Source organism: Neltuma alba, unplaced genomic scaffold, assembly GCF_004799145.2.
Source record: "Neltuma alba isolate B1F8T4 unplaced genomic scaffold, ASM479914v2 tig00013105_pilon, whole genome shotgun sequence".
In the NCBI taxonomy this organism is placed as follows: domain Eukaryota; kingdom Viridiplantae; phylum Streptophyta; class Magnoliopsida; order Fabales; family Fabaceae; genus Neltuma; species Neltuma alba.
The window spans coordinates 190659-218234 of record NW_021637429.1 but is presented as its reverse complement, the minus strand read 5'-3'; the positions used below and the strand labels follow the sequence as shown (position 1 = coordinate 218234).

General features: G+C 33.9%; 1 protein-coding gene and 2 pseudogenes across 1 annotated transcript; 2 read left to right on the top strand and 1 right to left on the bottom strand.

The window, feature by feature from the left end:
- Positions 1-9053: 9053 nt before the first annotated feature.
- LOC114734469 (pathogenesis-related protein 1-like) lies at positions 9054-9606 on the top strand (annotated as a pseudogene).
- A 2701-nt stretch (positions 9607-12307) lies between these two features.
- Positions 12308-18417, bottom strand: LOC114734463 (tRNA-dihydrouridine(20/20a) synthase-like; annotated as a pseudogene).
- A 3949-nt stretch (positions 18418-22366) lies between these two features.
- On the top strand, positions 22367-25965 carry LOC114734459 (protein TAB2 homolog, chloroplastic). Its single transcript, XM_028922089.1, has 5 exons — positions 22367-22953; positions 23191-23260; positions 24353-24524; positions 24694-24837; positions 25553-25965. Exons 1-5 carry the CDS (start codon positions 22454-22456, stop codon positions 25810-25812), a joined length of 1146 nt encoding a protein of 381 aa, XP_028777922.1. The 5' UTR covers positions 22367-22453; the 3' UTR covers positions 25813-25965.
- Positions 25966-27576: the final 1611 nt, after the last annotated feature.

The window sequence follows — 27576 nt, the reverse complement described above, 5'->3', positions numbered from 1 at the left end:
TTATTTGAAGAGAATGAATTAAAAATAGAAGAGAAAAGTAAAGGACAATTGATTATGAGGAGAAACCAATCACTTAAAAGGTTAGGTGTTAAGACTCAAGATTCACCCTATAGGCAGTTAGTTTCTATCATTTGACTTAACTCCTTATTCAATTATATTTACCACTATTCCTAAGGTATCTTAATATTCTTTCGAATTATTAGTCTCTTTTTACTTAGTGCTGAATTCATTCCCACGATAGCTAAACAACTAATTAAACCATGAAACTATAGTTTAAGTCACCATAAATTTCTAGAACTATCCCTAGCCTAAATATTTATGTCTATTTCTCTAGATCTAGGTTCTCTCTTTGCTTCCCGTTTATCAAGATTACCTATAAATTTGATTTAATAGTGATCAGTCATAAATCAATGAAAAATAAGAGAAATAGATATAAATAGAAAAACTAAAATATATTCATAAATAGAAATCCATAAGAGTCAAAACAAAATAAAAGAAACTAGCTTTTCTAATGGGCTACATCCCTACCCCACCTAGGAATTTAGAAACACATAAAAAAAATTCATAAATATTATTGTTTTAAAATCCTCAACCATGATAAAAAATCACAAAAAATTAAAAAAAATTGAGATAAAAATTTGATCAGCCTCACTACTTTGAAAAGTTCTTGCTTTTAATAGTTCGGAATTGTGAGTGAATGCCTTAAAGTGACCCCTAAAACTTCTATTTATATCTAAAGTTTTTGTCTTTTTCTAGGACTCTTAAAAGATAAAAATGTAAATTATACCATCCAAATAAAGGTTTAAATCCCTCACAAATTTTAGCAAAAATTATGCTTAAGGACTCTGTCACTTCCAGCGAATATTTCGGTTAATGACCCAAATCTTTATCTCCCCACTCCACATTTGCCACGTGTTGCTCTTTCCTAGGATTTCAGGGAGAAGCACGGTAAGACCCCAGTTCTCGATGTTTAGCTTTGGAGATAATTACAGATAAGATCCCATCCTTTAAAATCTTTTATTGTATTTTATATTTTCTGCAAAAATAGGAAAAATATGAAGAGATTTTATGAAGAGATATATCTATATCTTTATATTTAGATTTAGAGAGAGAATATATAAAATAAATTAAAGAGATTGAAATTATCTATAAATTCAATTTAATATCACCTCAAATCAATATCTATTTAATTATAAAATTTGTACTTATCTTTCATCAAGATGATTCTTCAATTGAGTTTGAAGCCATCGATAAAAAAACCACAGCATGAAAATGAGAAAAATTAGTAAGTTGAAGATCAATAGGGGGGAGATAAGAGCAATGCATGTTGGTGGGAAGTAGGCATGTGACATTCATAACCGCAGGAACGTGATATCCTTCAAACTGAAATTTTATTAATAAGATATGAAATTGTATGATCACCACCAAACTAGATAACATAATTCACGTCCAAAAGTCCAAAAGTTCTTCCTTGCGTTCCATGAAAAATGAGATGACAATCTAACGAAGACCCACACAGAATACATAGTAATAAGACGGGTATTGAGAACAAGCTCATTGCTGAATTGAGTTGATGCCAAGAATATTCCGTGAACTTTTCGGCCAACCTCGATTTCTTTGTAGCTCGTACAAGTCTGAACTAAGACTTCCATAGCTTCTCCTTTCTGCATTGAAGTGGAAACAAAAAGGTCAAACACCTCGATCAACCCATTGCTAATTCTTCTAACAACCCATGCGGCGAATCGCCTCTAACTTTTCCTATCCATTTCCCCAGATTTCCCACTAGCCCACCAACAACACCGGCCTCATTCAAGCCTTTCAGATCTCCACAGACCTGAAATTGAAGCTGAGGATGAGGAATTTGACAAAATCGTATAGTTAACAACTATTGGGTTTACCAGGGGAGGAGGAAGAAAATTGTGGATTTAACAAAACCAGTGCGCCGACGTCCGAATCATTGCCATAACCAAAACCTGTAGCGACGCACCGGTGTCCTTTTGAGGTGGACGTGCTCGGAAGGAGAAGAGGAGACGGCGACAGTAATGGTGAATCTGATGGAAGCGTAATGATGGTTACTTCACGGGACTTTGGAATGAAGAGGATATGATCAAAAGAAGAACATTTTGGTATTTTCTCCAATATTTTTTAATTTATATTTAAGAATTTATGGTCTTTATTTGCTATTTTTTCCTTTTACGTATTGCTATAGTAATGGCTAAAAAAAATTGCACACCCACAAATTCGTGGCGGAGTGATCTATATACTAGTTTTTTGACCCAAAAAAAGAAAGATCTACACTAGTTTGTCTTAAAGACTTGATTCCGTTAAATCTGTCTCAAGCTATCTCACAAATCTCTCCCGAGTTTGCTGTTTTTTCATAATATAATATAAAACCTTTCACTTATTTTATGTGTTTTCTCCCAACCTACAAAAACATGGCTAGATGTCATTTTCGTTTCATGTCCCGTCTCAAACTTGAACTCAAACTAGAGAGAGACGAGATATGGACAGCACTAAGGCACCCTGCCAATTTTTTAAAGCATATCCGTGAAAGATAAGAAGCTGTGTAGCAACGGTTTATGGATCAATTCTGATATATTAAGCAATAAACAATATAGTCAACCCGGTTCATCTAAATTGAATTGTAATATTCTGAATTTTAAATACTGATATAAACAAGTTAAGTTAGCCTAAAAAATTAAAAAATATAATGAGTTTATTGGAGATAAGGATTTATTTTCCCAAAAATTTAATTAAAAATAGTTAATAGGTTTTTTATAGGAATTAAGAGGCTTATTTTTTTACCAAAATATTTTATGGAAATTACTTTATAAGGCAAAGAAGTTAACTAAGGAAGAAAATCCTTATCAAGGAGCAAATGGTAATTTCACCAACTGAAGCCCAAATTGAAATTGGGCCACAGTTAAGCTCCGGGTATGAAGCCCAGAACACACAAACAGAGTGAGAGCTTCAGCCACAGTGCTACACCTACACTCACTCTTTCATTTCACCCCACAGAGTAAGAGAACGATTGGAGCAGAGAGCAGAACGAAGAGGAAGGAAGATAAAATCAACACATACAAACCGATCAAAAGCTTTAGTTAAGCCTCTTAACCCTCTTTCTATCTTCTGCTTTGCCATTTGATTGATGGTTTGGGAATGTGATGCTAAGTGAAGGGAATCAGTGATCAAGTTAGATGATGATAAATAGGAGTAGAATGAGGCTTATAGGGATGGAGGGTGTCGTTGCATGTGGGATATGGAGAGTGAAGAATTGAATGTGCGAAGCATAAAATTTATTAGAAATCACTGTTTAATGCCTCCAAACCTTAAATCAGTGTTTCAATTTTTAAAAGTATGATTAAAGCTTTATTATGATGGCTAGAATAATAGTAGAAACAGGAGAGTTTTCTGGTTGATGAAAGAGGCGCTGCCCAATTTTTTTTGGAAAAGCAATAGCGTTTCAAAGCTAATGATGAAAGTATATTGTATAGCGTTACTTTGATCTGTGGATGAACTCAAATTTTGTGGCTTTGAGAAGAAAAGTGCCACTGTTTTAAATGTTGACGAAGATAAACTATGCAAGTAATAAATGATGCTCCATCGGTGATTTTACATGGAATCTGATCTCAACGTCCAGAGAAATAATTCGAATTCTTCGTATGAATATGTGGTTGAATGTTGAGTTTTTTTTTTTAAACGAATGCTTTTCGAAAATCTGGAAAAATCTTCTAGATTATGAAATAGAGCTATTTGAAGAATTTTTTGAGGACAGGGAATGTTTATATGCTATAAATTGAGAGTGTAATTAAGTATAAACATGGCGCTGTTTGAATGTAAAGTGGGGAGACGGAAATTTGTACAAAACTTACTGTTTGTTGTATCTAAATGTCTAGCAACTACGTTAGATGTTTAATCCATAGGCAGGGACTGTAAGTTGAATGTTAATAATAAATCTGAATTAGGGGCTGTAAGAGCTAAAATGCCCACTGTTTTGATAGACTATAACGTGAAACAAATGTCCTAAATTACCAAATCATGTACTCCCTCCATCCCTTATTATAAGATTCAACTTTTTGAATGAGTTTGTCCCTTTTTATAAGATTCTCTTTGAATTTATCTAAACATTTAATACAGTATTACCTATTTTACCTCTAATTTAATGTATTTAATACATTTTCTTTCTTTATTTACTCACTATTACTCTCTCAAATTTATCCATTTATATATAAGGGTATATTTGAGAAAAAAAGCTGCATTTGCTACATATTAATTATTTTTAACTATTTTCTTAAATCACGTAATTTAATTTAAAGAATCTTATAATAAAGGACGAAGCAGTATGTTCAAAGATTTCTCTACAATTTTCAGTAGAGAAAGGGAGTTGAATACGTGAATTTTTCTTTTTCCTTTGTTTGGTCAGCTTTGTTTCAGTGGAAAAGAATTGGATTTTGTTGAATCTAAGTGCTCCAATAAATTTAATTAAAAGATGAAATTGTGAGAAAGGAATTTTTTAGTAGAGAGAATAAACAAGTTAAAATTTCAGCCTTTCTCTATGACTTGTTTTGTATGCTCAATTCTATTATGCTTTATTTATTGAAACATAATTAATACTAATGAGATTCTCTCGATTTTCATCCCTCTTGTATGTATCAATCTTAAGACCTAGCTCATCAAAGAGAAAGGGCAAGCTACTGGAAAATTAGCGAAGGTGGAAACTTGGAAGATTTGTTTATAATGTTTTGTTGTTGGCTAGGTAATATATTTATGAAAAAATGTATAAATTTTTGGTATCTAAAGTTAATTTCTTGTTATTTCGCAAGTAAATACCTTCATAAGAGGAGTGGTTGGTGGGCTACAACCAAAAAAAAAAAATCAAGTACTATGATTAAGAACATGGTAAAAATTCGAAGTTATTTTAGATAGCTAGTTTTTACATGCTTTCTGACATGTCAGTCTTCTGATTGACTTTATGCGTGTTAAATGGTTGAGTAGTTAGATTATGAAATTTGGAATGAGGGTAGTATGCGTCCTAAAATTTTAAGACAAGTGTTAGTTTATAATTTTTGGATGTGTAGTTTAAAAGTTACTATTATTCAAAGTTGGGATGACAAGAAAATTGGGTTTTTCAGTGAAAGCAAGCTTGTAAAGGAGCTTATGAGCTTTGTGATGTTTGTTGCCGCGAAGGGAAGGGGCACGTTCGTTGCGATGAACAGTCCAATGAAAATGTTTTTCGTTGCTTGCTCCCTTTGCTTCGAACTTTTTTTCCATACCTTCAAGACTTGAGTGCTTGCAAAATCAAAGCTCACCTGCATGGACAATAGAAACATTTGTGAAATCCACAATTACTCTAAATAAGCCAAGACATTCACACTCAAACCAATAATTCCTTAAATTTGAGTATGAGTAACAAAAAAAAGCACATTTTCCTGTACATATTATCTAAAATATACACATTTCAATCCAAAAAGTATAGACACGGTAGGACAATGTGCTGAAATAACATGAACTTATATAGATTATCATAAACCTTTTAATGGCGTGACCACATGAGAGTATTAAATTTCAAAATATTTCTTTCATTTATTAGATCTACCTAATGTTTTGGACCCACTGGATCTCTACAAGGAACAGCTCTTTCGTTTATTATTAATTAAAGAAAATTGTATTAATTAACAGGAATATCTAAAAAAACAAAATTAACAAATTACAAGGATTAAACTAATTAAAAATAAAATATATTAATTAACACAAATAAAATCATCTGCCATCCAATATTACTGACTAATTTAAATATGAGTGAGTTCAACCCTTAAGTGATTTTTTAATTTTCTATTTAAAAAATTCATATTTAAGACTTAAAGGACCTCAATTTTGGGTCTTGATGTGTGGTGAAGAAAATTATTTAAACCAAAATAAAAATGGGAGAATTAATTACAAATATCAAAAAAAGGAAAATTAATTACCCATATGTCATAACCACTTGTAAATATTAAAGTATGATGACTATGATGAGTATATGAGACTGAAAAAATAATTAATTTTCTTATTTGAGGCCTGCTTGTTATTTTTTTGATAAAATTTTATTTGGTAAGTCATGCACCTAAAATATAGAGTGAAGAATGCTCTTTTAGGTCATACGTCTTCTAATACGGAAGGAAAATAGAAAGTCCTGCGTGTAACTTGGATTTGAATTTGTAATCAGAGACGGATAGAAATTTTGTACGCAAGTGAAGAAATTCTTTTCATACTATGTTATTACAGTTTATGTAACGTTTTAAATAGGGCACTAACTAAATTAGGTGAAATATTTTTTATATGGATTATTTTCAGTGATTGAAAAATCGATTAATAAGAAAAATAGATAAAGTAAATAAACTCGACTATCAAGTAAATCTAAATCATATCTATTACTACTACTACTATTATTATTCTCCTTTTTAATTTGATCTAATCCCAAATAAAATTGTAAAGTGAACCAAAATGAATTACATTTATGAAATGAATATAAGCTCTTTTAGAGCATTACAACAAAACGGCTCTTCTTTGTTGAGACTATTAATCCTAAACTCTAAGATTAATAAGAAGTGAAGACCACAGTGAACTTCCTGTTGGGTTTAGGCTTCCTTCCTATGTGAAGAAAGGGGGGAACTCTAAGATTAATATTTAAAGTCCATTTAAGTCTTGCTTGTTAAAATGGAGAGGGGGAAGACTAGGGTTAAGTGGGGTCTCATCTTGAGGGAGAATAACAGCCATTTGGTGTGAGAAGAAGAGAGAAAATCATTTTCATTATTCATAGAGTAGTCTATAGATTCGTTAACTATTGGATCAAGTTAAAATTTGGTCAGCATATTTGTAACATCTAGTGTGTCATTTTCAATGGTTGGATTGTCGATTAGTTGTCCGATGTGAGAGATATTGAGTTTGTTCTATAACCTCTGGTTTGGGTATTTTTTAACTTCTTCATTCTCTTTTGTAATCTTGTAGTTTCGGTTGTATGGTTGGTTGTATGCACTTATTTATCCATCTGATACTTTCTTGTCCCTGTTTTGATCATAGTGGAGTGTGATTTTCTTTGGTCTAGACGACCTGTGATTTTTATCCTTATATTAGGAGGTTTTCCACATTAATAATTCTGATGTCTCTTGTTCTATTTAATTCTACCATATACTTATTTGTTTTCTCAGAGATTCTTGCAAGTGGTGAGAAAATATTTCCATTGTGTGTAACTCATACTCTTGAGTTGTGTGTTCTTTTCATTACTTCCTTTTGTGAGATTCTTCTATCTCACACCTTCAACATATCAATGAAGAGCATTTTATATAGAGATTTACTTAACTAAGATATGTTTAATCCTTCTAACAAGAATTCAGATTCAAAATGTTTAATTTCTTCCATTTAATTTTTTAACAAAATAAAAGAGTTATTATAAATGCATCAAAAGCAGAGGTATTATAAGATTTTTTTTTTCAAAGGTAAGCAGTGTAGTAGAGAAAAATGATGAGGCAAGAGTTTTTTATTAGTACTCCTTCGGTCCTAAATATAAACCTTTTTGTAATATATTTACACTATAAAAATGGATCTTATATTTATAACGGACCGAGAGGAGCAATATACTTTTTGTTTCGAAAGAAACTTCATTTTAGCTAAAATACCCAAGTGGTTCTTTCATATGTAACTACAGAACTAATTCTTTTAAAACAAGTAAAATAATACAGTAGACAATTGTTATCTTTCAATAAATAAATAATGGATATAATTTTCATAAAGTAATTAACCATTAATTAGCTTTAAATTTCTTTCCTATTGTCTTTTTGGACGGTAAACTTTTCTTTCCTAATCAGCCCAAATTTAAAGCATCACTGAAACTACCACATGAATTATCCGAACTGTTTTGTTAAGTGAAAGAGACTAAATACTAGTAATGTTGAGCTTTTCTCTTTCCGTCTTATAAAAAAAAAAAAGAAGTATGTTGAGCTTTTAAATCTTGTAGATAGAAAACAATATCTACTATTAGCAGAGCTATTCTGTTTTCTTTTTTTATTTTTTTTGAAATGTCAATTGAATTCATTTATGTTTGATAATTGAATTCATTTTTTATAAGCTTGTGATATTATTTTTTTAACATTTTAAAAAATATTTTCAAAGGATGACAAAATTAAGCAATGAATAATGATGGTAGTAAATTGGATTTTAGTTTTTACTGAAATTGGATGGAAAAATTAGACATCAACGTAAAAAAAATTGTATTTTATTTCAAAATCAATTAATTTATGCTTCAGAAACCATTTGTGAAATATTCATTTGACTTGTAATTATTATGAAGAAAATAAAGAACTACTGAGGGCAAAAGATATAAAGTTTTAATACTCTAATATAAAATTTATTCGTAAAAACGTCATCAAAGTATTTACATAGATTTGAAGACATATTGATCTCATAAAAAAAATATTTGAAGACACTGAAAACTCTTATAATTTATATAAGAGTTACTTACTAATATACAATCATGTAAATGTTTATTTGAACATAATAACACAAATACGTATAACTATAAATAACATAAACAAGTGGAATACGGCACCCTCATCAGCATAAACAGGTAGCAAGACTGCTGTAATTAATTCCCTAGCCCTTCTCGCATTATGATATTTTGAAATTTCCACCACCTGTTAAATACGATCAATTATCTTTTTAGCTTATTTTTCCTATACTATTAAATATGTTTTCTAATCGAATAATTATACAATTGAAAAAAGATAGACCAACAAATATGTCTATTGACTCATGAAAAACCATATACATATCTATTAACTAACATGATTTAATGAAAAACCAATTGTTTGGTTTCTCAGTTCTCCTTGCATAATGATTGTTTTGAAATTTCCACCACTTCTTATCCAACCATAATCAGTAATTTTTAACAATTTAACAACTCTCTTTTTTCTTTTACCTTCTTTTCTGTGGTAAACATAAATTCAAATTCTAACTCTTCTGTATCTAGCAATTTCAGCGGAGTAAACTCTTTGTAACTCCTTATAAATTCCTCCCCAATGCCCCACAAACATTTGCCTCATATCACATTTGTTCATCAAAACACTTCACACACAATAACAAAACAAGATAATGGAGTTATTATCCAAGCTTTTCATTTTCTCTCTTCTTCTTTCGTCTTTACCATCACAGCCTATGCTCAAAATTCACCACAAGACTATGTGAGGCCCACAACGCAGCAAGATCACAAGTGGGCGTTCCCAACATAAGATGGGATAATACAGTGGCTGCTTTTGCCCAGAACTATGCCAAGGAACACAAGGGAGATTGCCAGGTGATCCACTCCGGCACCAGATGTATGGCGAGAACATCGCATGGAGCTCCGGCGACATGAGTGCTATGGATGCTGTGACGCTGTGGGTGGCTGAGAAGGCAAACTATGACTCCGGCAGCGACTCATGTGTCGGTGGGAACTGCCGGCACTATACTCAGGTGGTTTGGAAGAACTCAACTCGTCTTGGGTGTGCTAAAGCAAGGTGTTACAATGGAGGAACTTTCATTTCTTGCAACTATTATCCTCCTGGCAACATCGTTGGACAAAAACCTTACTGAAATCGATGAAAAGAAAGTGATGATGATATGCTGTTTTACTTGTTGGGTTAAGTAGTTAGGAATTATTAGATTAAAGGAAAGAAATAAATAAATGGAATATGGGCATGTATTTTGTATCAAGATCATACGTAATGTTGTGGTGTGGGAAAATAAGAATAAAGTATCTGCGTGTATCAAAGTATCTTGTTTGTTATGTTATGAGTAAGTTTGAAAATAAATTTCAGTTTAAATAATATAGTTGAAACTTTTCATGTTTAGAGGAATTTTTCAATTTTCCTTCTGAGCAGTGATTTCACTGGAAAGATATGTGTGTGTATGCATGCATGTATATTGAAGATTTTCATGTTATGGGTTATCTATTTTTATTTTTATTTTTATAATGTAAGGAATTAGATATGTAATGGTTAAACTATACTTTTAGTCAGGGTATTGTGGAATGAATCCTACTTAACTCTTTGGAGAGATTTCAACTTATAAAACATTTTGTTATATTCTGCTAGACAAGCTTGAAGATTCAATTTAGCAATTAATACTGCCCACATTAGCTGTTGACAACAAAATTTTCACAATGAAATCACAAGACATTATTATTATTTTTTAAATACAATAGGGCAAGCTAAATATATTCATATATTTTTTTATTTGTTATAGATTATTTTTGCGAATAGAAGTTCCATCTTTGAATACATTTTTGACTTTGGATGTTTAAAAAAATAAAAAATGTTTTTGAAAATGTAGTAATCTAAACAAGCTTCAATCAATACAATGCATATTTTGTCAACGTACGTTTTAGACTTAATTGGAATTAAGGATAATGGCTTCCACCTCTAACATTTACTTTGAGAAATTTTAAAACATGAAAAAGAAGAATAAGTTCAAGTAATCCATATCCACATGTGAAAACTAAAATATTCATTACTATTATTTAATTACATGTTATTTAGATATTTAAAACTTTAATTGGAAGGGAATAGAATTTTAGTTAATTACTTTTGATACAAAAAGAATTTAAAATCTAAATGGCGATATGATTTTTTCATTGAAATTTTTTAAAAAATCCCTTGGAATGTCTCAATCTTGTCCCATCCTGATTGGAACTGAGATAGCTTCGGGACGAGACAAGAGATAAGACGCATCATCCTGATCACGTACCATTCCATGAATGCTCTTAGTCAAAACTCCTCTTATACACAGACTTACCTCATACTCCATAACTTCTAAAAAGTTAATTCAAACATCCCATGCAACATATCTATTTACCCTATTTTTTTAATTTTTCACTTGCTTTTGTCTTTGTTAATGTATATATTTTATTTAACATGCCATTACGTGAAACTTAATTTATTATTTACTCTTTGTTTTCTATCATTTAGTAGCATACAATCAACTGATCAAGCTACTGCCATTTAATTTTGCCAAAAATTCATTGATTATGAAATTAATATTTAGCATTCTGTACTATATATATAACATTTTAACGAATAAGTAATCCAAATGTATCGAGGTCTAATAATTTAAGAAATAAATTATTTACTCAGCTAAACGTTACAATTGCCAGAGAGAATATGATAAAATCTGGCGAGACAGAATATGATAAAAAAGTCAAAACGTGACTTGCCTACCTCCAAATAAAAATTCTTATACAAATATTTATTATTTATTATATTTTATTAGTTAATAATGGATATTGTCCTGTTTTATTTTATGTTTCATTATTTATCCTTCTCATTTCACTTGCCAAACTAATTCTGCTTGAGTCAACTCTCACCCTGATGAGCACACATATCAAATGACAAAATATGATATCAAAGATACCCTTTTTAAAATTTTAGAATACGAGTGTCAATGTACACACACATAAATTACCCCCCCCCCCCAACCAAAACCAAAAAAAAAACACAAAAAAGATAAAAACAAGAAAGAAAAAAAAAGACACTAAAATACCCTCAAAATTACTAAATGACAAATAAAGGTACCTGAATTTCAAAATGCCAATTTAGACCCCAGGTACTTTTCTGAAATTTTGAAATCTTGTAAAATTACACAAATGCCCTTTATTATTTTTTAACCTTTTTTTTTTCTAAAGACTGCCACCTCAGCAATTCCGGCCATCGGAGCTCTGACGCCGGTGACCCTGTCAGTGACCAACCACCAGAGTTCCAACGACTACTTTTTCTTATGTATTGACTACTCTTTTTTAGCTATTGACTACATTTTATTTTAAACTCTGACATGTTACTAGAACTCTAATAACCGATCACCGGAGCTCCAGTAACTACTTTTTTTTAGCTATGGACTACATTTACTTTTAAACTCTGATGACTACTCTTATTAAGCGACTGACTACTCTAGTAATGTGATTTACTACTATTGTATAGTCAATAACTATATAAAAGTAGTCATCGGAACTTTGAAAACAAAAGTAGTCAATAGTTAAAATAGAATAGTCAATAGCTATATGGAAGTAGTCACCGATAGTAAGGACAATGTTGTCATTTTACAAGATTTGAAAATTCCAAAAGAATACCTGGGTCCTGAATTGGGATTTTAAAATTCACCTACCCTAATTTATCATTTAGTAAATTTGAGGGTATTTTGCTGTCTTTTTCCTTAAAAACGATCATATTGAATATTGAGTCATAATATGGATGTTAAAGCAAATTAATATCCACAAAATGGCAGCAAAATCAACCATAGCAAATTCCATCTTTTGCTTAATGTCTCTACAATGAATAAATTAATTTCAAAAGCCAATCGTTTGCAAGAAGCAGCTAATTTAAGCATTAATATTTTAACGTACTGAATTACACTAGACCCACCACTTTCCCTCCCAAAAATGGATTTGAAGAATAAATGAGACCAAATAATACAAGGGAATAATAACAATATAACTAAAAGACCTCGATTTAAAGAATACATGCAAAACTCAAGCATATATAACATCATCTTCTCTTGTTCTTGTGTATGGAGGAGGCAGTATACTTTCTATGTCGGCAAAAAGATCTGTGCGACCAGGTCGTAGCTCCCCAATAGGTGAATCCAAGACTGAGTCAGGAATTGCTACAAGGGTCTCTTCTAAAAATGATTTGATTGTCTGCACGTACGAGACCAACAAAAGTTCATTATTTTACGAATTTGATGGAATAACTGAAGCACAAAGCACATTCGCATTGACCAAAGTGGTATTGTGATGTAAGATTTTTTTTTTTTGGGTCAAAATAAGGCTACAAACTGTTTACTTACAGTATCTCTAAAACAAGATCTTGAACTAACCGGTTCAGATAGATAAACTACTCTGTGCGCATTTTATATGTTTAAGTAAAAGAAGGAAGAGACTTGATTAGTTCAGATAACTATTTCAATACGTGGACATCCCTAACTTCCAAAAGAATACACATATCATGGTACAGATATTTCTGTAGCGATTACTCATTCCCTGCACTAATCAAGTAGTTCAAGGGATACTCTTCCCCCGTCCCTATCTTTTCTATAGAAAGAGGAAAGTTCAGAAGAACGGCATGAAACAGGATGAAGGAAGTGAAAAGATCCTAGGTTCCTTTAGATTTTAGGATGATTCAGATATTATTTCCCTCTCTTTGACATGGGGCATTTTGTACGGGGATGCAAATTTGGCAGAGCAATCAATGCTAAGTATCAAGCCATGTTGGTGCTATGCAAGCACTCTCTGCCAATAATGTTAACAGTGGAGAAAAGGAGAAGTCAGAGTGAAGTTTTAAAGTCAAACAAACATATTCAAATAAAATAAAATTAAGACGCTAAAAACACAAGTTTGCCAATTAGACTTTGTTAAGGTAACCATACTGTGCAATCTTGGAATGCAGCATCTGCTTTGCGCTTCCAAAGTCCATTACCTGGCTCTGAGTGGAAAAAATTAAGCAAGGGCTGCATCAAAGTAAGATGATATTATCTGGTAGAAGAAACTAGTATATTGGAGGCAAACAGTTAAATATCACTAATGATCTCTGACTTTTTTTTTTTTTTGGGCATCATCATTAATGATCTCTGTAACACATAACACGTTATAAGCAGATGAAAGGAAATGGGAAAAAAATTATAATGCTGTTTAATCTTTAACCCCTAGTAGAGAATGAGAACCATTTTAATGAGTGCCAGTACTGAACCGGAAGAACCAAGAACAAAAGAAAACAAGGAACTTACACATAATTATTTAAAGTCAAAATTATAACTAACAGTATATTCCCTTTTTGTTTAAAAGAATACAGCTTCATAACATGTTAGGTATGGGTGTTAATATCATGCTACGCAGGAACTTCCATGAATAGCAAAGGTACTGTATTTAATCGTACCTTCATTATATCTCGCACATTTGGCTTACGTCCATACATTCCCAACACTGAGTCCCCATACACTTGATATTTCTCAAGGACCTTTATGATGGCAAAAGATGAACTCTAATTAGCTCAGAGATTAATTCAGGACTGCAGATGAATCAATCCAAATCCAAAATTTTATAACTGAACCTGACGACGTGTAAGACCACTGCTTGGTTCACCATAAATAGCAGTATCAACATGTCCCAAAATTTGCCAAGGGCTGTTGAGATGATCAGTAATTGTATCAACATATATGGAACCAACATTAAGAATATAATCAAAAAGTGAAAATATGAACAATCAGGAATGACTATCACCAAAAATAATTAGTATATGTATTACCCCAAAAAGAAACATCCAGAAAACATATATCTACTTGTTGAAAGGTTAAACCATGGGGCATTATTTCCTTACATTATTTGAGATATTAAGGTAGATGCACAATATTCTCTCACTTTTAACCTTATATTTCTTTTAATGACGACATATGCATGCAGCAAATATGGTAAGAGAAATTTCAGTTTTAGTTGCTTAAAAGACAGATTCCTGACATTTGTAAATAAAAACATTTTTGGAAGTTAAACTTCAAACAAGTTAAAAATTTTGTATCAAACACTCTATATACTTATTGTATGCTGCACGTCCAACCATAACACCATGAGCTCCAGCTCTTCGAGCTTCATTGACCTATGTGAACAAGCAATAATCACAATAATCACAGGACCAAATAAATGTGTCAATTATGGGAAAGCAGCTTCAATGCAAGATAATGCTTTTACATGCATTACTTCTACAAAAACACCAACTTATCTCAAAAGCCAAAAAGGGAGTAAAAGAGACTTTAGATTAAACGACATTAGCATCAGAAATATCAACGTATTCATGGCACTTTTTCACTTAAAATTTAGGCATGATAACCACAGGTCAATGTCACAAAGAAGAATGTTTATATTATGACAAACACAAAGAAGTTGGCTTTCATATGTTGACAGTTCGAAGTTAAATTCAGAGGGACCTTCTAGTTAAGTCCCAAATGACCTACTATCATGAACCAGGTTTCAGGTCTCTCTCTCACTGCTTTTTTTGAAAAAAAGAATAATAAAATAAGGATTTAAAGCTAAAATATCTTCCTAACTATACAAACCCCAGACCACAATCACACCTAGTGGCTTACACTTCATCTATACTTTTGTGAGACTTTGGGCTTGGATTCGTATAAGATTAACAATCAAAACACGAAGCAAGCCATGCGGCCAATTCCTTCCAACAGTATAAAACGGATTATGCATTGACCACATATAATTAAACAGTAATCCAATCACTTTGGCAGGAAACAAGCATCTAAAGTATACACCAGAACCAAGAATCGTATCAACTAAAATCTTAATCAAGGAACCAATTGATTTTTCAAAACTCACAAGAGATTATCAGTACCAAAAGCAGCGGTCAATTTCAGAGGTTGGATAAATTATCCATCATTATAGTTACTTGAAATGAAAGCAATAACATTGATACAACAACTAGGACGATATTAGAAAGGTGACCAGCTCAGAGTAGAATTTTGGAAGATTCCTCTCAATCAGTCACACCCGAACAACCAATACAAAACAAGAGGAATACAAGAACCAAAGGGAGAAAAGAAAACCAACCCCCACTCCTGTCCAATGGCACAGACCCAAAGGTACACAGGCACGTGCTATATCTAGATAGCTAACTCTGTTTTTTCCCTTCTTGGCCCGAAATGAACTCATTATTCAAATACAGCAAAATTTGTACATACAAACAGTACATGAAATATACCCACTGTTAAAATAATAAAAACAGGTTTTGACGATTTTGATTTTCTTTTCACATAAATACAGAATAAGCAGTCTGAAATTTTAGGCATAATTTTAACAGTAGAGTATCCTCCCTTTTTTCCTTTTTCTTTCTTTTTTTTTTTGGTTTTTTTTTTTTAAGGAGGGGTTCCTTCATGAAAATGCAGGTCATGACAGAGACGGATCACAATGACCGCAGCTCACCTCATCAACACTAGTAATGCCACCATTTATGGTAAATGTTAAGTCCGGAAAGTCGCGTAGTAGACCATAAAAATATTCATATCTGCATAAAAATGAAAAATCATCTGCAATTTTATATACAATATAATATGACAACAAAAATCAAATTTTACTATCACATACTTCAAGGGGGAATACTCCGATTTTCAGCAGGGCTAATGCCATTGAGCAGTGCCTTCCTTGAGTGTATTATGAAATGCTTAGTGGGTGACATGGAAGAAACCTTGTATATGAAATCACCTGATGGGCAATAATAGCGATGCCAAGAAGTTCAGTATTCAAACCCAAAAATAATAGCATAATATCCTAAAAGAAATTAGAACTTAAGATAACCCATTCTAATTCACATAAATGACAATGTCCAATAGGCATATATTAAGGTTTAAGACAATAAAATACCATTACAAAAGCTTTCATCATGCTGAAGAAAATGAACCCAGGACAATATAAGCAGCCAAGAGACGAGGAAAGAAAAATATTGCAATCATAATAACATAAATCTGCTGTAGATCTACAATATGATTTTTAGATCCACTTCTTGAAGGGGAAAATGAATCCCATTCATAAAATCCTAATTTTCCCGCTTTCAACTTGAATAGACAGAATGCTCAGAGAAGGACCTTACACAGCTCATTGTAAGAATCATGATCATCAACACCTATTCGACATTTGACACTGACAGGCACATTTGTGTTGGCAGCAATGACTGACATGGCCTCAGCAACAAACTTTCCTTGTACACAGTAAATGTCTACGTTAATGCACATGCTCAAAGGAAAATTGGATATTTAATCTGTTAGCAGGATATGCATTTAGGTGGCTTCCTAACCTTTGGATCAAGCATAAGACGCACACCAAAGCACCCATGCCCAGCTACTCTTGGACTAGGGCATCCACAACTGACATACGACAAGGTGTCTCAGTCAAACATAAGCACATGAAACTTTCAAAATAAAGGTTATAGAAAGTATACGGACTTAAAATTGATCTCATCATAGTTGTAAGCATTAGCAAGTTCGGTTGCTCTTGCCAAATTTTCCAAATTACTCCCTCCAATTTGAAGCACAATAGGATGTTGATCTGGAGAATATGCCAAGAATCTGTCCTGAGCAGAATAGACAAAACAAAAGAATCAATGATTTTGAAGTATCAATTTAACTAGAATGATGCTGGCAATGTCAATCCCATTTATTTGTGATCTTATGCACTCACCACTTCTAAGAGACGAATAATTGGGTTGTCTAAAAAGAGTCAATTTGTACATATCATACATTATACCATTGTCAACTCAAAGGATACTACAAACATGTAAAAGATTCCTTTCATGTAATGCTCCCCAATTCATTTATGGTTTTGTTTTAAGTATGAATAATTACACGGCTATTAAAAAGTTTACCAGGTTGCCGTTCTGATAAACAATTGTTTCAGCTGCAAGCATTTCCGTGTACAACCAAGCACGTTTTGATATGAGGCGTGCAAGAGTCCTATAGTGATGGTCTGTCCAGTCCATCATTGGGGCAACACTGGAATACAAGCAACCAAAAACAAGACCAGAGCAGGTAGATAAAATCAACAAATTAGCTCATGCAGATGGAGAAAAGACAAAACAGAAGCACACATACACACCTAAACCAAGGAGGAAGGTAGTATTTGGCAACCATCATGGATTTACCATGTGACTGTTCGTTCTGTGTATTAGCAGAAAAGAACCTTGAACTGTGGAATTTCCAACGAGATGTACCTACTGACAATCTGCAACGGTTTTTAATGATATTAGAACCTATAGGAGTAGATGAAACTGCCAGGGAATATCCTGCAAACTTCATCATTCCTTTTAGCAAACCATAGTCTGCTCCTTCAGGCACCTATCCATCAAATAAAACCATTTCTTACACTGTAATATAACAATTGGCGTGACCATGCAAGTATATGGGAAAAAAAATTTACATCACAAAATCCCAACTGCATGAACTTAAGGGAGATTACATGTAAAGTTGTAACAGCATAAAATATTACACACCAATTACAAAATGAATTTTAAGAAAAATGCTTGCAGACTCCAATTATGGCGACAAAACCGAAGATTCAATTACCAGTACTGTAACAAGTTTCAAACTTGCAGAACCAGTTATAAACCATGAACATATTTTTTCCCGCTTCGAGAAAGGAAGTACTCGAGGCATTTTATCAAACAGTAAACAAGCAGGCAAAAAATTTACAGAAACTCTTCGCATGAGATTATATCAAAGAGCATTTTAAAATTTACTTGGATAAAGAGAACAGCGACAAGAGTCCGATTCTTCCTCGGCCTTCGCGCCGGATCTCGGCGTTCACAGAATGTCGGAGCTGAGCCGCCAAGCGAAGGCCAAGTTTTTATGTTTGCCTTATCAGCGGGAATGGGGATGGACTAAATGACACACGAGTCCTTGGCTCTCTCTTCAGTTCTCTTACTTTGGAAAAATGACATTTAAGAAAGGGTAAAAGTTCAGGCCAGAAAACTTAAAAAAAAAAAAAAAGGCAAAAACCAAAAGGACAAGTCTATCTAGCAGTCTGATTTTTTTTTTTTTTTTGATGGAAAAAGGAAAAGAACTACTACATATCAGCACCCACTAAAGCCTGACCCTGGATAGCTTCTCGCTGAAGAATGTCTCGTATGGGATCAGGGGGACTACAAAACGTAGCAAAATCAACCCCCATATGGCGTGCTTGTGTAGCTAAAGCATCTGCTACCGTGTTCGAGTCTCGCGGACAAACAGCCACTTCAACCTCCCAGTTTCGACCCATCATCTGTTGGATTTCAGTCAGGACGCTGTGGTCCGGGTGTTCTGAGGGAATATGAGAATGAACAAGGGATACTAGCTCAGTGCAGTCACACTCAACGATCAAGTGACGCAAGTTGCTGTCCCATGCAAGCTTCAGAGCCCACAAAAGACCCCAAGCCTCCGCTGTGATGACTGAGCCCCGACCAACCTTATACATGAAACCTTTCACAAAAGTGCCATTATGGTCACGGAAGACGCCCCCACAGGTGCAAAGGCTAGAGTCTAAGTGACGAGAACCATCCACGTTAATCTTCACCATATCTAGAGGTGGTGGTTTCCAGATGGGCTGCAAATACATCCCTGATCGTTGCTGTAGCGGGTTCTGGTTGCCCCAAGACAGGCAAGCCTGGGTTCGTGCAATAAGAGTCTCGACACTCCAACATAAATTACTGAAGATTCGACCATTCCTACTCAGCCATAAGTTCCGACAAACTATAGGAAACCAGAGCCTGAAGTCATACCCGTGAACTTGGAAGTATCTACAAGTGCACCACGTAAGCCACGCAGAAAGATCAGAACCAGCGAAGAATTTACTTCTCCATTCATGAGGCAAGATAGCTTGCCAGACTTGCATGCTCTGTTGACAATCACGAAGAACATGTAAAACAGTCTCCTGCTTGCCTTCGCACAAGTCGCATTCCCCAGTGGGATGTAGTCCTAGCTTGGATCTTAACAGATTAGTGAACAACCTTCCCTGGGCGCATAACCACAGGAAGACTCGGCACCTTTGTGGAACACGTAGCTTCCATATATGTTTGCAGAGGGTGTTGTTAATGGTGACCTTCCTCCCAGCAATTTGGTTATAGGCTGTCTTCAAAGAAAAAGCCCCAGAGGAAGACCAGCGCCATACGGGGTAGTCATCACGTCCAGCGGAGGTAACGTGCACACCATGTATAGCCTGAAGGACATTCTGAGGCAAAAAATGGGCAAACTTCGGCCAATCCCAGGTCCCTGAAGCCGTAACGCAGTCACTCACCTTCCAGGTTAGAGCCTCTTGCGGGAGAGTATCTACAGCATAGCCTTCAAGGGCATCGAAATGGGGTAACCAGAGGTCCTTCCAAAAGAGAATGCGACGACCATTCATCACCCTCCAAGCCAGTCCATTTTTAACTTCTTGCCAGCAAGACCGAATGCCCTTCCACGTTCTTGACTCCACCCTACGTTTTTCTACGTTGGGAATTAGATCATTTCCAGTCTTGTATTTCTCCTTTAGGAACTTCACCCAAAGCGAATCTTTACGAGATAACAGTCCCCACCCCAACTTCATCATATACGCTCTATTCGTTAATTTTGCTTGCTTTAAACCCAGTCCACCATCTTCCTTTCTGTTGCAAATGGTGTCCCAAGACACAAGGTGAATTTTCCGTGCTGTAGTATTGGAGCCCCATAGGAACTTTCTGCAACGTTTGTCAATTGCTGTGCAAGTAGCGCTTGGCAGGGGAGTTGTTTGCATCGCATAGGTGGAAATAGTGGCTACCACCGACGATACTAACGTATGTCTCCCCGCTAGAGATAGCGTATTGGCCTTCCAGCTCGATAACCGAGCATCCATCTTGTCAAGGATGAATTTATAAGTTGCTGTAGATACCTTTTTGTGTAGAATGGGCATACCCAGATATTTTCCTAGATCAGATGAAGGTGAAAAGTTCAGAAAGTCACTGATCTCCGTGCGCCGTGTATGGTTGACGTTCTTGGAGAAAAAAATCCTAGATTTAGCCGCATTAACTTTTTGTCCAGAGGTCTCACAAAAATCATCAAGAATGGCCTTAATGACTCCTGCTTGCTCCATGTCTGCTCTTGCAAACAGAATTAAATCATCAGCAAAAAATAAATGAGATACAGGAGTACCTTTCTTGCTAAGTCTAAAAGGTTGCCAGTCTCCATCGTGAGCTTTTGTATGGTGTATTTAGTACTCCAATCTTATTTTCTCGGTGTATAGGATCCTGCCTGTTTTTTTTTAGTTACATCTAGTACCTCAATTTTTAGGGTGCTTGATAAAAAAAAAAAAAAAAAGATTGGAATGGTAGATGCATTGAAAAATAAGATTAGGATATTACATGTAATTTACCTTTAAGAAACATATAAACACATTAATTATCCTGAATTTTAAAATTTTATAATTAAATTTTTTCTAGTTTATTTTTCATTAAATATTTTTATAAATGTGAAGGATTCAAAATTTGGTTGTTCATGTTATAAATGATTAGTCCCTTCTATTCAATCCATCCCTACTAGTATGATTTTTTTAATTAAATTTAATTATAAAATAGTAGAAGAGACAATTATGAAAGAACATGCAAAATAAATTAAGAATAATGAAGGACTAAGTCTCTTAGTTTCTAAAGAAAGTCTCTCAAGGGTTATTTTTCTTCTTGTCATTTTAACTTGGTTAGGATCCTTATATGTCATTTTACTTACATCTTCTTTGTCACTTTTGCCAACTTATGGCCCTTGTGGATCCACTCATGAATTTGCACATTGACTTCCTTTACCATGTGCTTGTGGTGGCTAATACACAACGGCTACATGACAGGTTTGGAAAGGTATGGGATATGCGTGGAACACATATTTCCTATTAATAAGGCACAAAAATAAAGAGGATAAAATGAAAATGGTAATTTTGATTAATAAAAATCATTCCTCCAATTTTAAATATAAGAGCTAATTAAATGTATTTTTAATTCAAAATATAAAACATTGATCTAATTTGTCTTTCAAATTTATTATTATTTTTCAAATTATTTATATTAATTACCCGAAAACAGCTACAAAATAAATTGGAACGGTTTTTTCAACTGCTACAATAAAATTGCTGCAAACACGTTTTTTTTTTTATAACAATTGTTATATTTTTTTATTATTACTTACTTAATCTATCTTTAGGGGTATTTGGGTGAAACCAAATTATAGTTTGAAAAATAATTTCTGAAAAATAAATTTTAATAAGTTTTGTAGATAGATTTTAGAAAAACAGATTTTAAAAATAAATTTCATAAAAAATAATTTTGATAAAGTAAAATGTTTGGATGGTTGTTTATACCCCAAACCATAATTTTCAATTCAAAAGTGATTTTGCATGAAATTATGGTGTTGGGCTTTTTTTTTTTAAAATCATAATTTTAAATGAAAAAGCGACTTTGGAAAAAAAAAAATAGTATGTTTAAATGGTTGGATTTTCAAACTAGGCTTTTGTATCCCAAATTATGAATTTGCTTGCTACAACACCCCTTAAATTAGTGCCTGAGCTTGTTCGTCGCTCGATTTGATTTTTAGTAGCTTGGTTTGACTTTCGAACCTCAAATTTTACAAACCATGTTTCGGTTTTACTTAGGGTCTGTTTGGATATTTCAAAACTGTGATTTCAGAAGTACTTTTTTGCAAAACGAGATAATCTCCCTACATATTTACTTCGTAATCTGTAAAAACACTTCTGAAACTATGGTTTGGTTTCTATCCAAACTTATCTTTAAAGCCGAGCAAGATTTTAGTAACAACAAAAACGGTATTCCTTTGGCTCGTTATCGGTAACGGAAACATGTGGTAGAGGATAACTCCCCCTTCCTCAACCCGTCTCGCTAGTTCTTCCCATCAGTTACCGATAGAAGCAGCCATGGCAACTGTGAGCTTCAACCCCACCAGAATCAGAACTACTTCAACTTTCAAACATCGCAATTCCATCTCTATTCTCACTTCGCCAGCAAAACCCACCAGAATCCCATGTATTATTCCATCGAATAACACTAGAACCCACCCAAAACTGCGCCATTTTCGACCCAACTCGGTCTCCGAGAGCTCCCTGTCCACCCAGGAAGAAGAAGGTGTTCTCGATGACCTAGAAGAAGACGACCCGACTGTGGAATTGAGCTACCTCGACCCAGAAACGGAGCCGCAGAGTATAACAGAGTGGGAATTGGACTTTTGCTCTAGACCCATTCTTGATGTTAGAGGCAAGAAGGTGTGGGAACTACTTGTGTGTAACAATTCGCTGGCTCTGCAGTACACAAAGTATTTTCCAAATAATGTTATCAACAGTATCACTTTGAAGGATGCCATTGTTACTATTTGCGAGGAGTTGGGCGCTCCCTTACCTGAAAAAATCCGCTTCTTCAGGTATTTCTATGTTAATTTGCAAATTTCTTGGCAAATTCGTGGTAACTTTGTGTATATATTGTAAAATATGCCTTGTTTGACCCCCAAAGACTTAGCTAAGGTAAGTAAAAAACTAAGAGCGCCAGTTGCTGGAAGCACATGATACCCAAATTTACACACACACACACACATTTTGTACGGGTAAATCTTTAGACTTTAAGTAAGGAAAGTTGACGACAATGTTTTGTTGCCTTGTAGGTCACAGATGCAAACAATAATTACAAAAGCATGTAAGGAGCTTGGAATAACACCTATTCCTAGTAAGCGGGTGGGTAAGATCTCATTATTATTACTGAGGCTCAAAACCTGGATGTCTTTTCAATTTAGTTACTTTGATTTGATGATAGATAGGCACCGTATCTAACTTGAAACCTACACAATCTGAAATCTGATGATCTGTTAAAGCTTGAATAAAAAGCTGAACTTGCCGCTCACGTGAAGGTGTTGATATTGGATTTCACATGTCTAGGAACATGGAAATGTTTGTGTACTTTTATTAATTTGTGAAGGGATGTTTTTTTAGTATGCATTGAATTTAATCACTTGACTATTGTGAACAAACTTAAAAATTTTAAGTCATAGGCATAAACATTTAAATGCTGTAGTCAAATAATGCAGAATGCAGACAAGTCTGTAGTTTACCAATGGCGAGGGAAATCAATAACAAACTTTGGATTTAGTATCAACTAAGCTGAAGCATATTAAAATGCCACTCATGACTCGACTCTATTCTCAGCTCAAATGCTTCACGCGCACAGGGTATTGATCTTGGTTTCCGTGTTGTATAAACAACAATGAGAACAAGAGATAAAAATAAACAATAGTTTTGTAAAGGAGCAATTTTATATTTCGATCCATCTAATTTATACTTGATGGAATCCAAATAACTGTTAGTGATGAGCCGAACTTTTTAAGTTCTAGGTTAGAAATCTTATATGTTGCGTCAAAAAGAGCTATCTCAATAACCATGTTAGTTTCGCATATTTAGCTGGAGGGAGACTCCATAATTTCAAGCATTTTAAATTTAATCCTGAAGCAATGAGAATTTGACAGCACACGATTTCTAAATGTTGCAAGAGGAATCTTGAATCATACTTTTTTGGGTTGAAAATGACAACTTTAAGGATGAATAAGATTGCTATTCTCTTTATATCTTTTCTGGAACTGCTAACAAGGTCAAGATGGTGCATCTTGATTTTTAGGTTGAAATGATTCTTCCACTTATTTGTGTACGATGAGGAAACAGCAGTGCCATGTGATTGCATATGATATTTAGTCACTCACACTGTGTTCAAATATCATATCCTGGTCAGAAGTAGCCCAGCAAATAATTTTATACGGTTCATCTCAACTGTTTCAGTGCCTATCATTACTTCTATGGCTTGAGGAGCGTTATGAAACTGTATATTCGCGTCATCCTGGATTTCAAAAGGGATCGAAGCCTCTTCTGGCACTAGATAACCCTTTTCCAATGGAGCTTCCAGAAAACCTTTTTGGGGAAAGATGGGCATTCGTCCAGTTGCCTTACTCAGGTACAGAGGGAGAAGCTGTATACTAGTTTTTCATCTCCATCCAGCATCAAACTTCATACTTCTAGGACAGTAGTCTAAATTTGACTCATAGCTACTTGATTCGACATGTGTGAATACTTGGATTACTTCCGAGACTATTGCTCTCTAACTTACAGTGACTATTTTTAAGCTGTTCGAGAGGAGGTGTCATCTCTAGAGAAAAGTTTTGTTTTCGGAGCCGGGCTGGATCTGGATTTATTGGGTATTGAAATTGACGACAAGACATTGATTCCAGGATTGGCTGTTGCATCTTCTCGTGCTAAGCCTTTAGCAGGTACCATACAAATTTCTTTCTGTATATTTGAATTGAGTTCCTCAATGACTTGACATTCTTCTTCTTGCATACTATGGATCCAGTTCTGCCAGCTGACATATAAGAATTAAGAACAAATTGCTAGCAAAGAAATTAATTGGATGAAACTATGGCATTGATCAACTCTGTTATTCCAAAGGTTCGACCATCGAACGGTCAATTGAATGCTTACCATTATAGAACATTATATTTCACTGTTGATATCTCTCACTTGTCTCTTACACAAACATTCCTTGTTCTTAACATGTTGAAAAAGCACCGGCCACCATACCTAGTCTAATTGAAACTTAATTGTTATTTAAATAACGGGACTCGACAAGGATGAAATTGAACTATCAAGCCTGTGAATAATTTTATTATAATTTCGAGCTACAAAATTGAATAGCTGCCTCAAATTCATTGAATTAGGATAAGACAAACTTGTGCATGAATATTTCTTATAGACTAATGATATCAGATCACTGTAAACCATGGTTTCAATGGTTTTCATTGTAAAACCAAAGACACAATTATTATCCCAAGTTTTTTTCACATTTGTGGTACAATACAAGAGAACTTGGGCAATCTTTATTTTGGAAAAGCTTGTACTTTCTTCTTGCACTCTCTCCATTGCTTGCATTTCTTAATCCTTATCCAATTGTTACAATTTAAGAATCATCAACCTGTACTGCCGCAGGTTGGATGAATGGTTTGGAAGTGAGTTCGATCGAAGTAGACACTGCTCGTGCTTGTCTGATTCTGTCTGTTGGAATTTCTACTCGGTACATATATGCAACCTATAAGAAAACTTCTGTGACTACTACTGAAGCTGAAGCTTGGGAAGCAGCCAAGAAATCTTGTGGAGGCTTGCACTTCCTTGCCATTCAAGAAGACTTGGAGTCAGAAGATTGTGTGGGTTTTTGGCTTTTACTAGACCTTCCCCCTCCACCTGTGTAATCATGCTTGATGATTCATTTGACAAAAATATAATCACAGCATTATTGTTCATTAGATCTCAGAAGTATAGGAGTTTTATCCTAAATACTGCATTATTTGATTAAGATATATATTTTTTCAACACTGTCATGCTCTATTTTCCGCTAGAGTTTACAACAGAATCTATCTTGGAGTTATCAATCTATTGATGCTCAGATAAACAATAACTAGGAGGGGCAACCTACAATTCTACAAAATCGAGGAAACACTTGGTCTCTTGTTGATACTGCAAAAGAAAAGTGGAGGTGAAGATAATATCAATATGAATGAAAAATATAAGGTTAAGGTGTCTTCAGTATCTTGCCAAATGCATTCAGTATTTTTAAGTATTTTGTGTTACTTCTAGCATTCTAAAGTATTTAAACTAAAAAATACTCTAGAATGCTGGATGCACCTAAAAAAATTTAAGGTGTTAGAAACACTACAAAATATGCCAAATGAATTTAAAAAATATTTGAGGATACTAGATGTATATTCACCTTAAAACATATGGCAAGTGATTATGTAGACCTTGTGGCTTATTCTTCAAACTTGGGTATAATGTTTGTAGTATCAATTCATTTCCACAATACTCTTCTAGTCCTTAATATAAGATCTATTTAACTAATTTGATTAGTTTAAGAAAGTTAGGTAAGTTAGTTAATTATAAGAAAAGTGACACATTTTTCCTAAAACACTATAACCATCTTTCTTAATATCTCTTCTCCCTCTTCTACTTGATTATGGTTGAGGGATTATCTATAGGGATAATTTAGAAAAAATTGATAAATATGAGAAATGAGTCTTATATTTAGGACCAAAATTAACTCAAAAATTAGGTCCTATATTAAGGATCGGAGGAGTATTTATTATGTTTTTATGATCGTTAATTTGTTTTTTTTTTTAAAGAAAATTATAATATCATGGTCAAGTTTGCAATTTTTTTTTAGACAACCATTTTTATCGGAGCATCGGGTTTCGTCATGGCTAACAAGTGACGTGAGCATCATATCTGATATTACAGTGCCGGTATATTATATTTATATTATTTCTACTTGATAATTTTTCTTTAAAAAAAAATTATCACTTATTTTTATGTGAAAATGATAACGACGTAAAGTAAAATATGTCAATCAAATTACATACCAAGTCCCAAACAAAACCTAATAGGTGAATTCTGGGGATCTCACCATTTTGAATATAATATATATTTTGATTGGATTTACTTTTGAGAGAGAGCCTCTTAATTCGATACCTCCTCTTATACAGGAAGTCGTGGGTTTTGTACTCTAAAGTAGCGAAAATGAGGTGGGTGTCTGGTCTCCTATTAAATTGTTAATAATTGAGACAATATTAGGCCTATGGATCATTTACTTGTCTGTGTAGTTTAGTTTCTCTTGATGGTTAGTGAGGTATGTATCCCACTCTTTCATATTTCCATTCCCCAGGTAAAGATGCTAGGAGAATTAGTTCTTATGGAGTTCAAGCCTTTTGATCATTTTGTTGCCGTAGGCTTGATGCACACATATCATTTCATTGCCAAGTGAACAGAAATTAAACCTTGTAACATTAGAATCTTTTGGATGGATATTAGCATGGGATGCCTTCCTTTTTGTAACCCCTTTGATAATGGGAAGGCTTTTCAGACTCGATATTCAATTGGTATTGGCTTGGAAACAAAATCCTTATTGCTTGACTTTTATTGATGTTGTATCGTTAGTGTGAAATAGACTTATATTCTTTGTG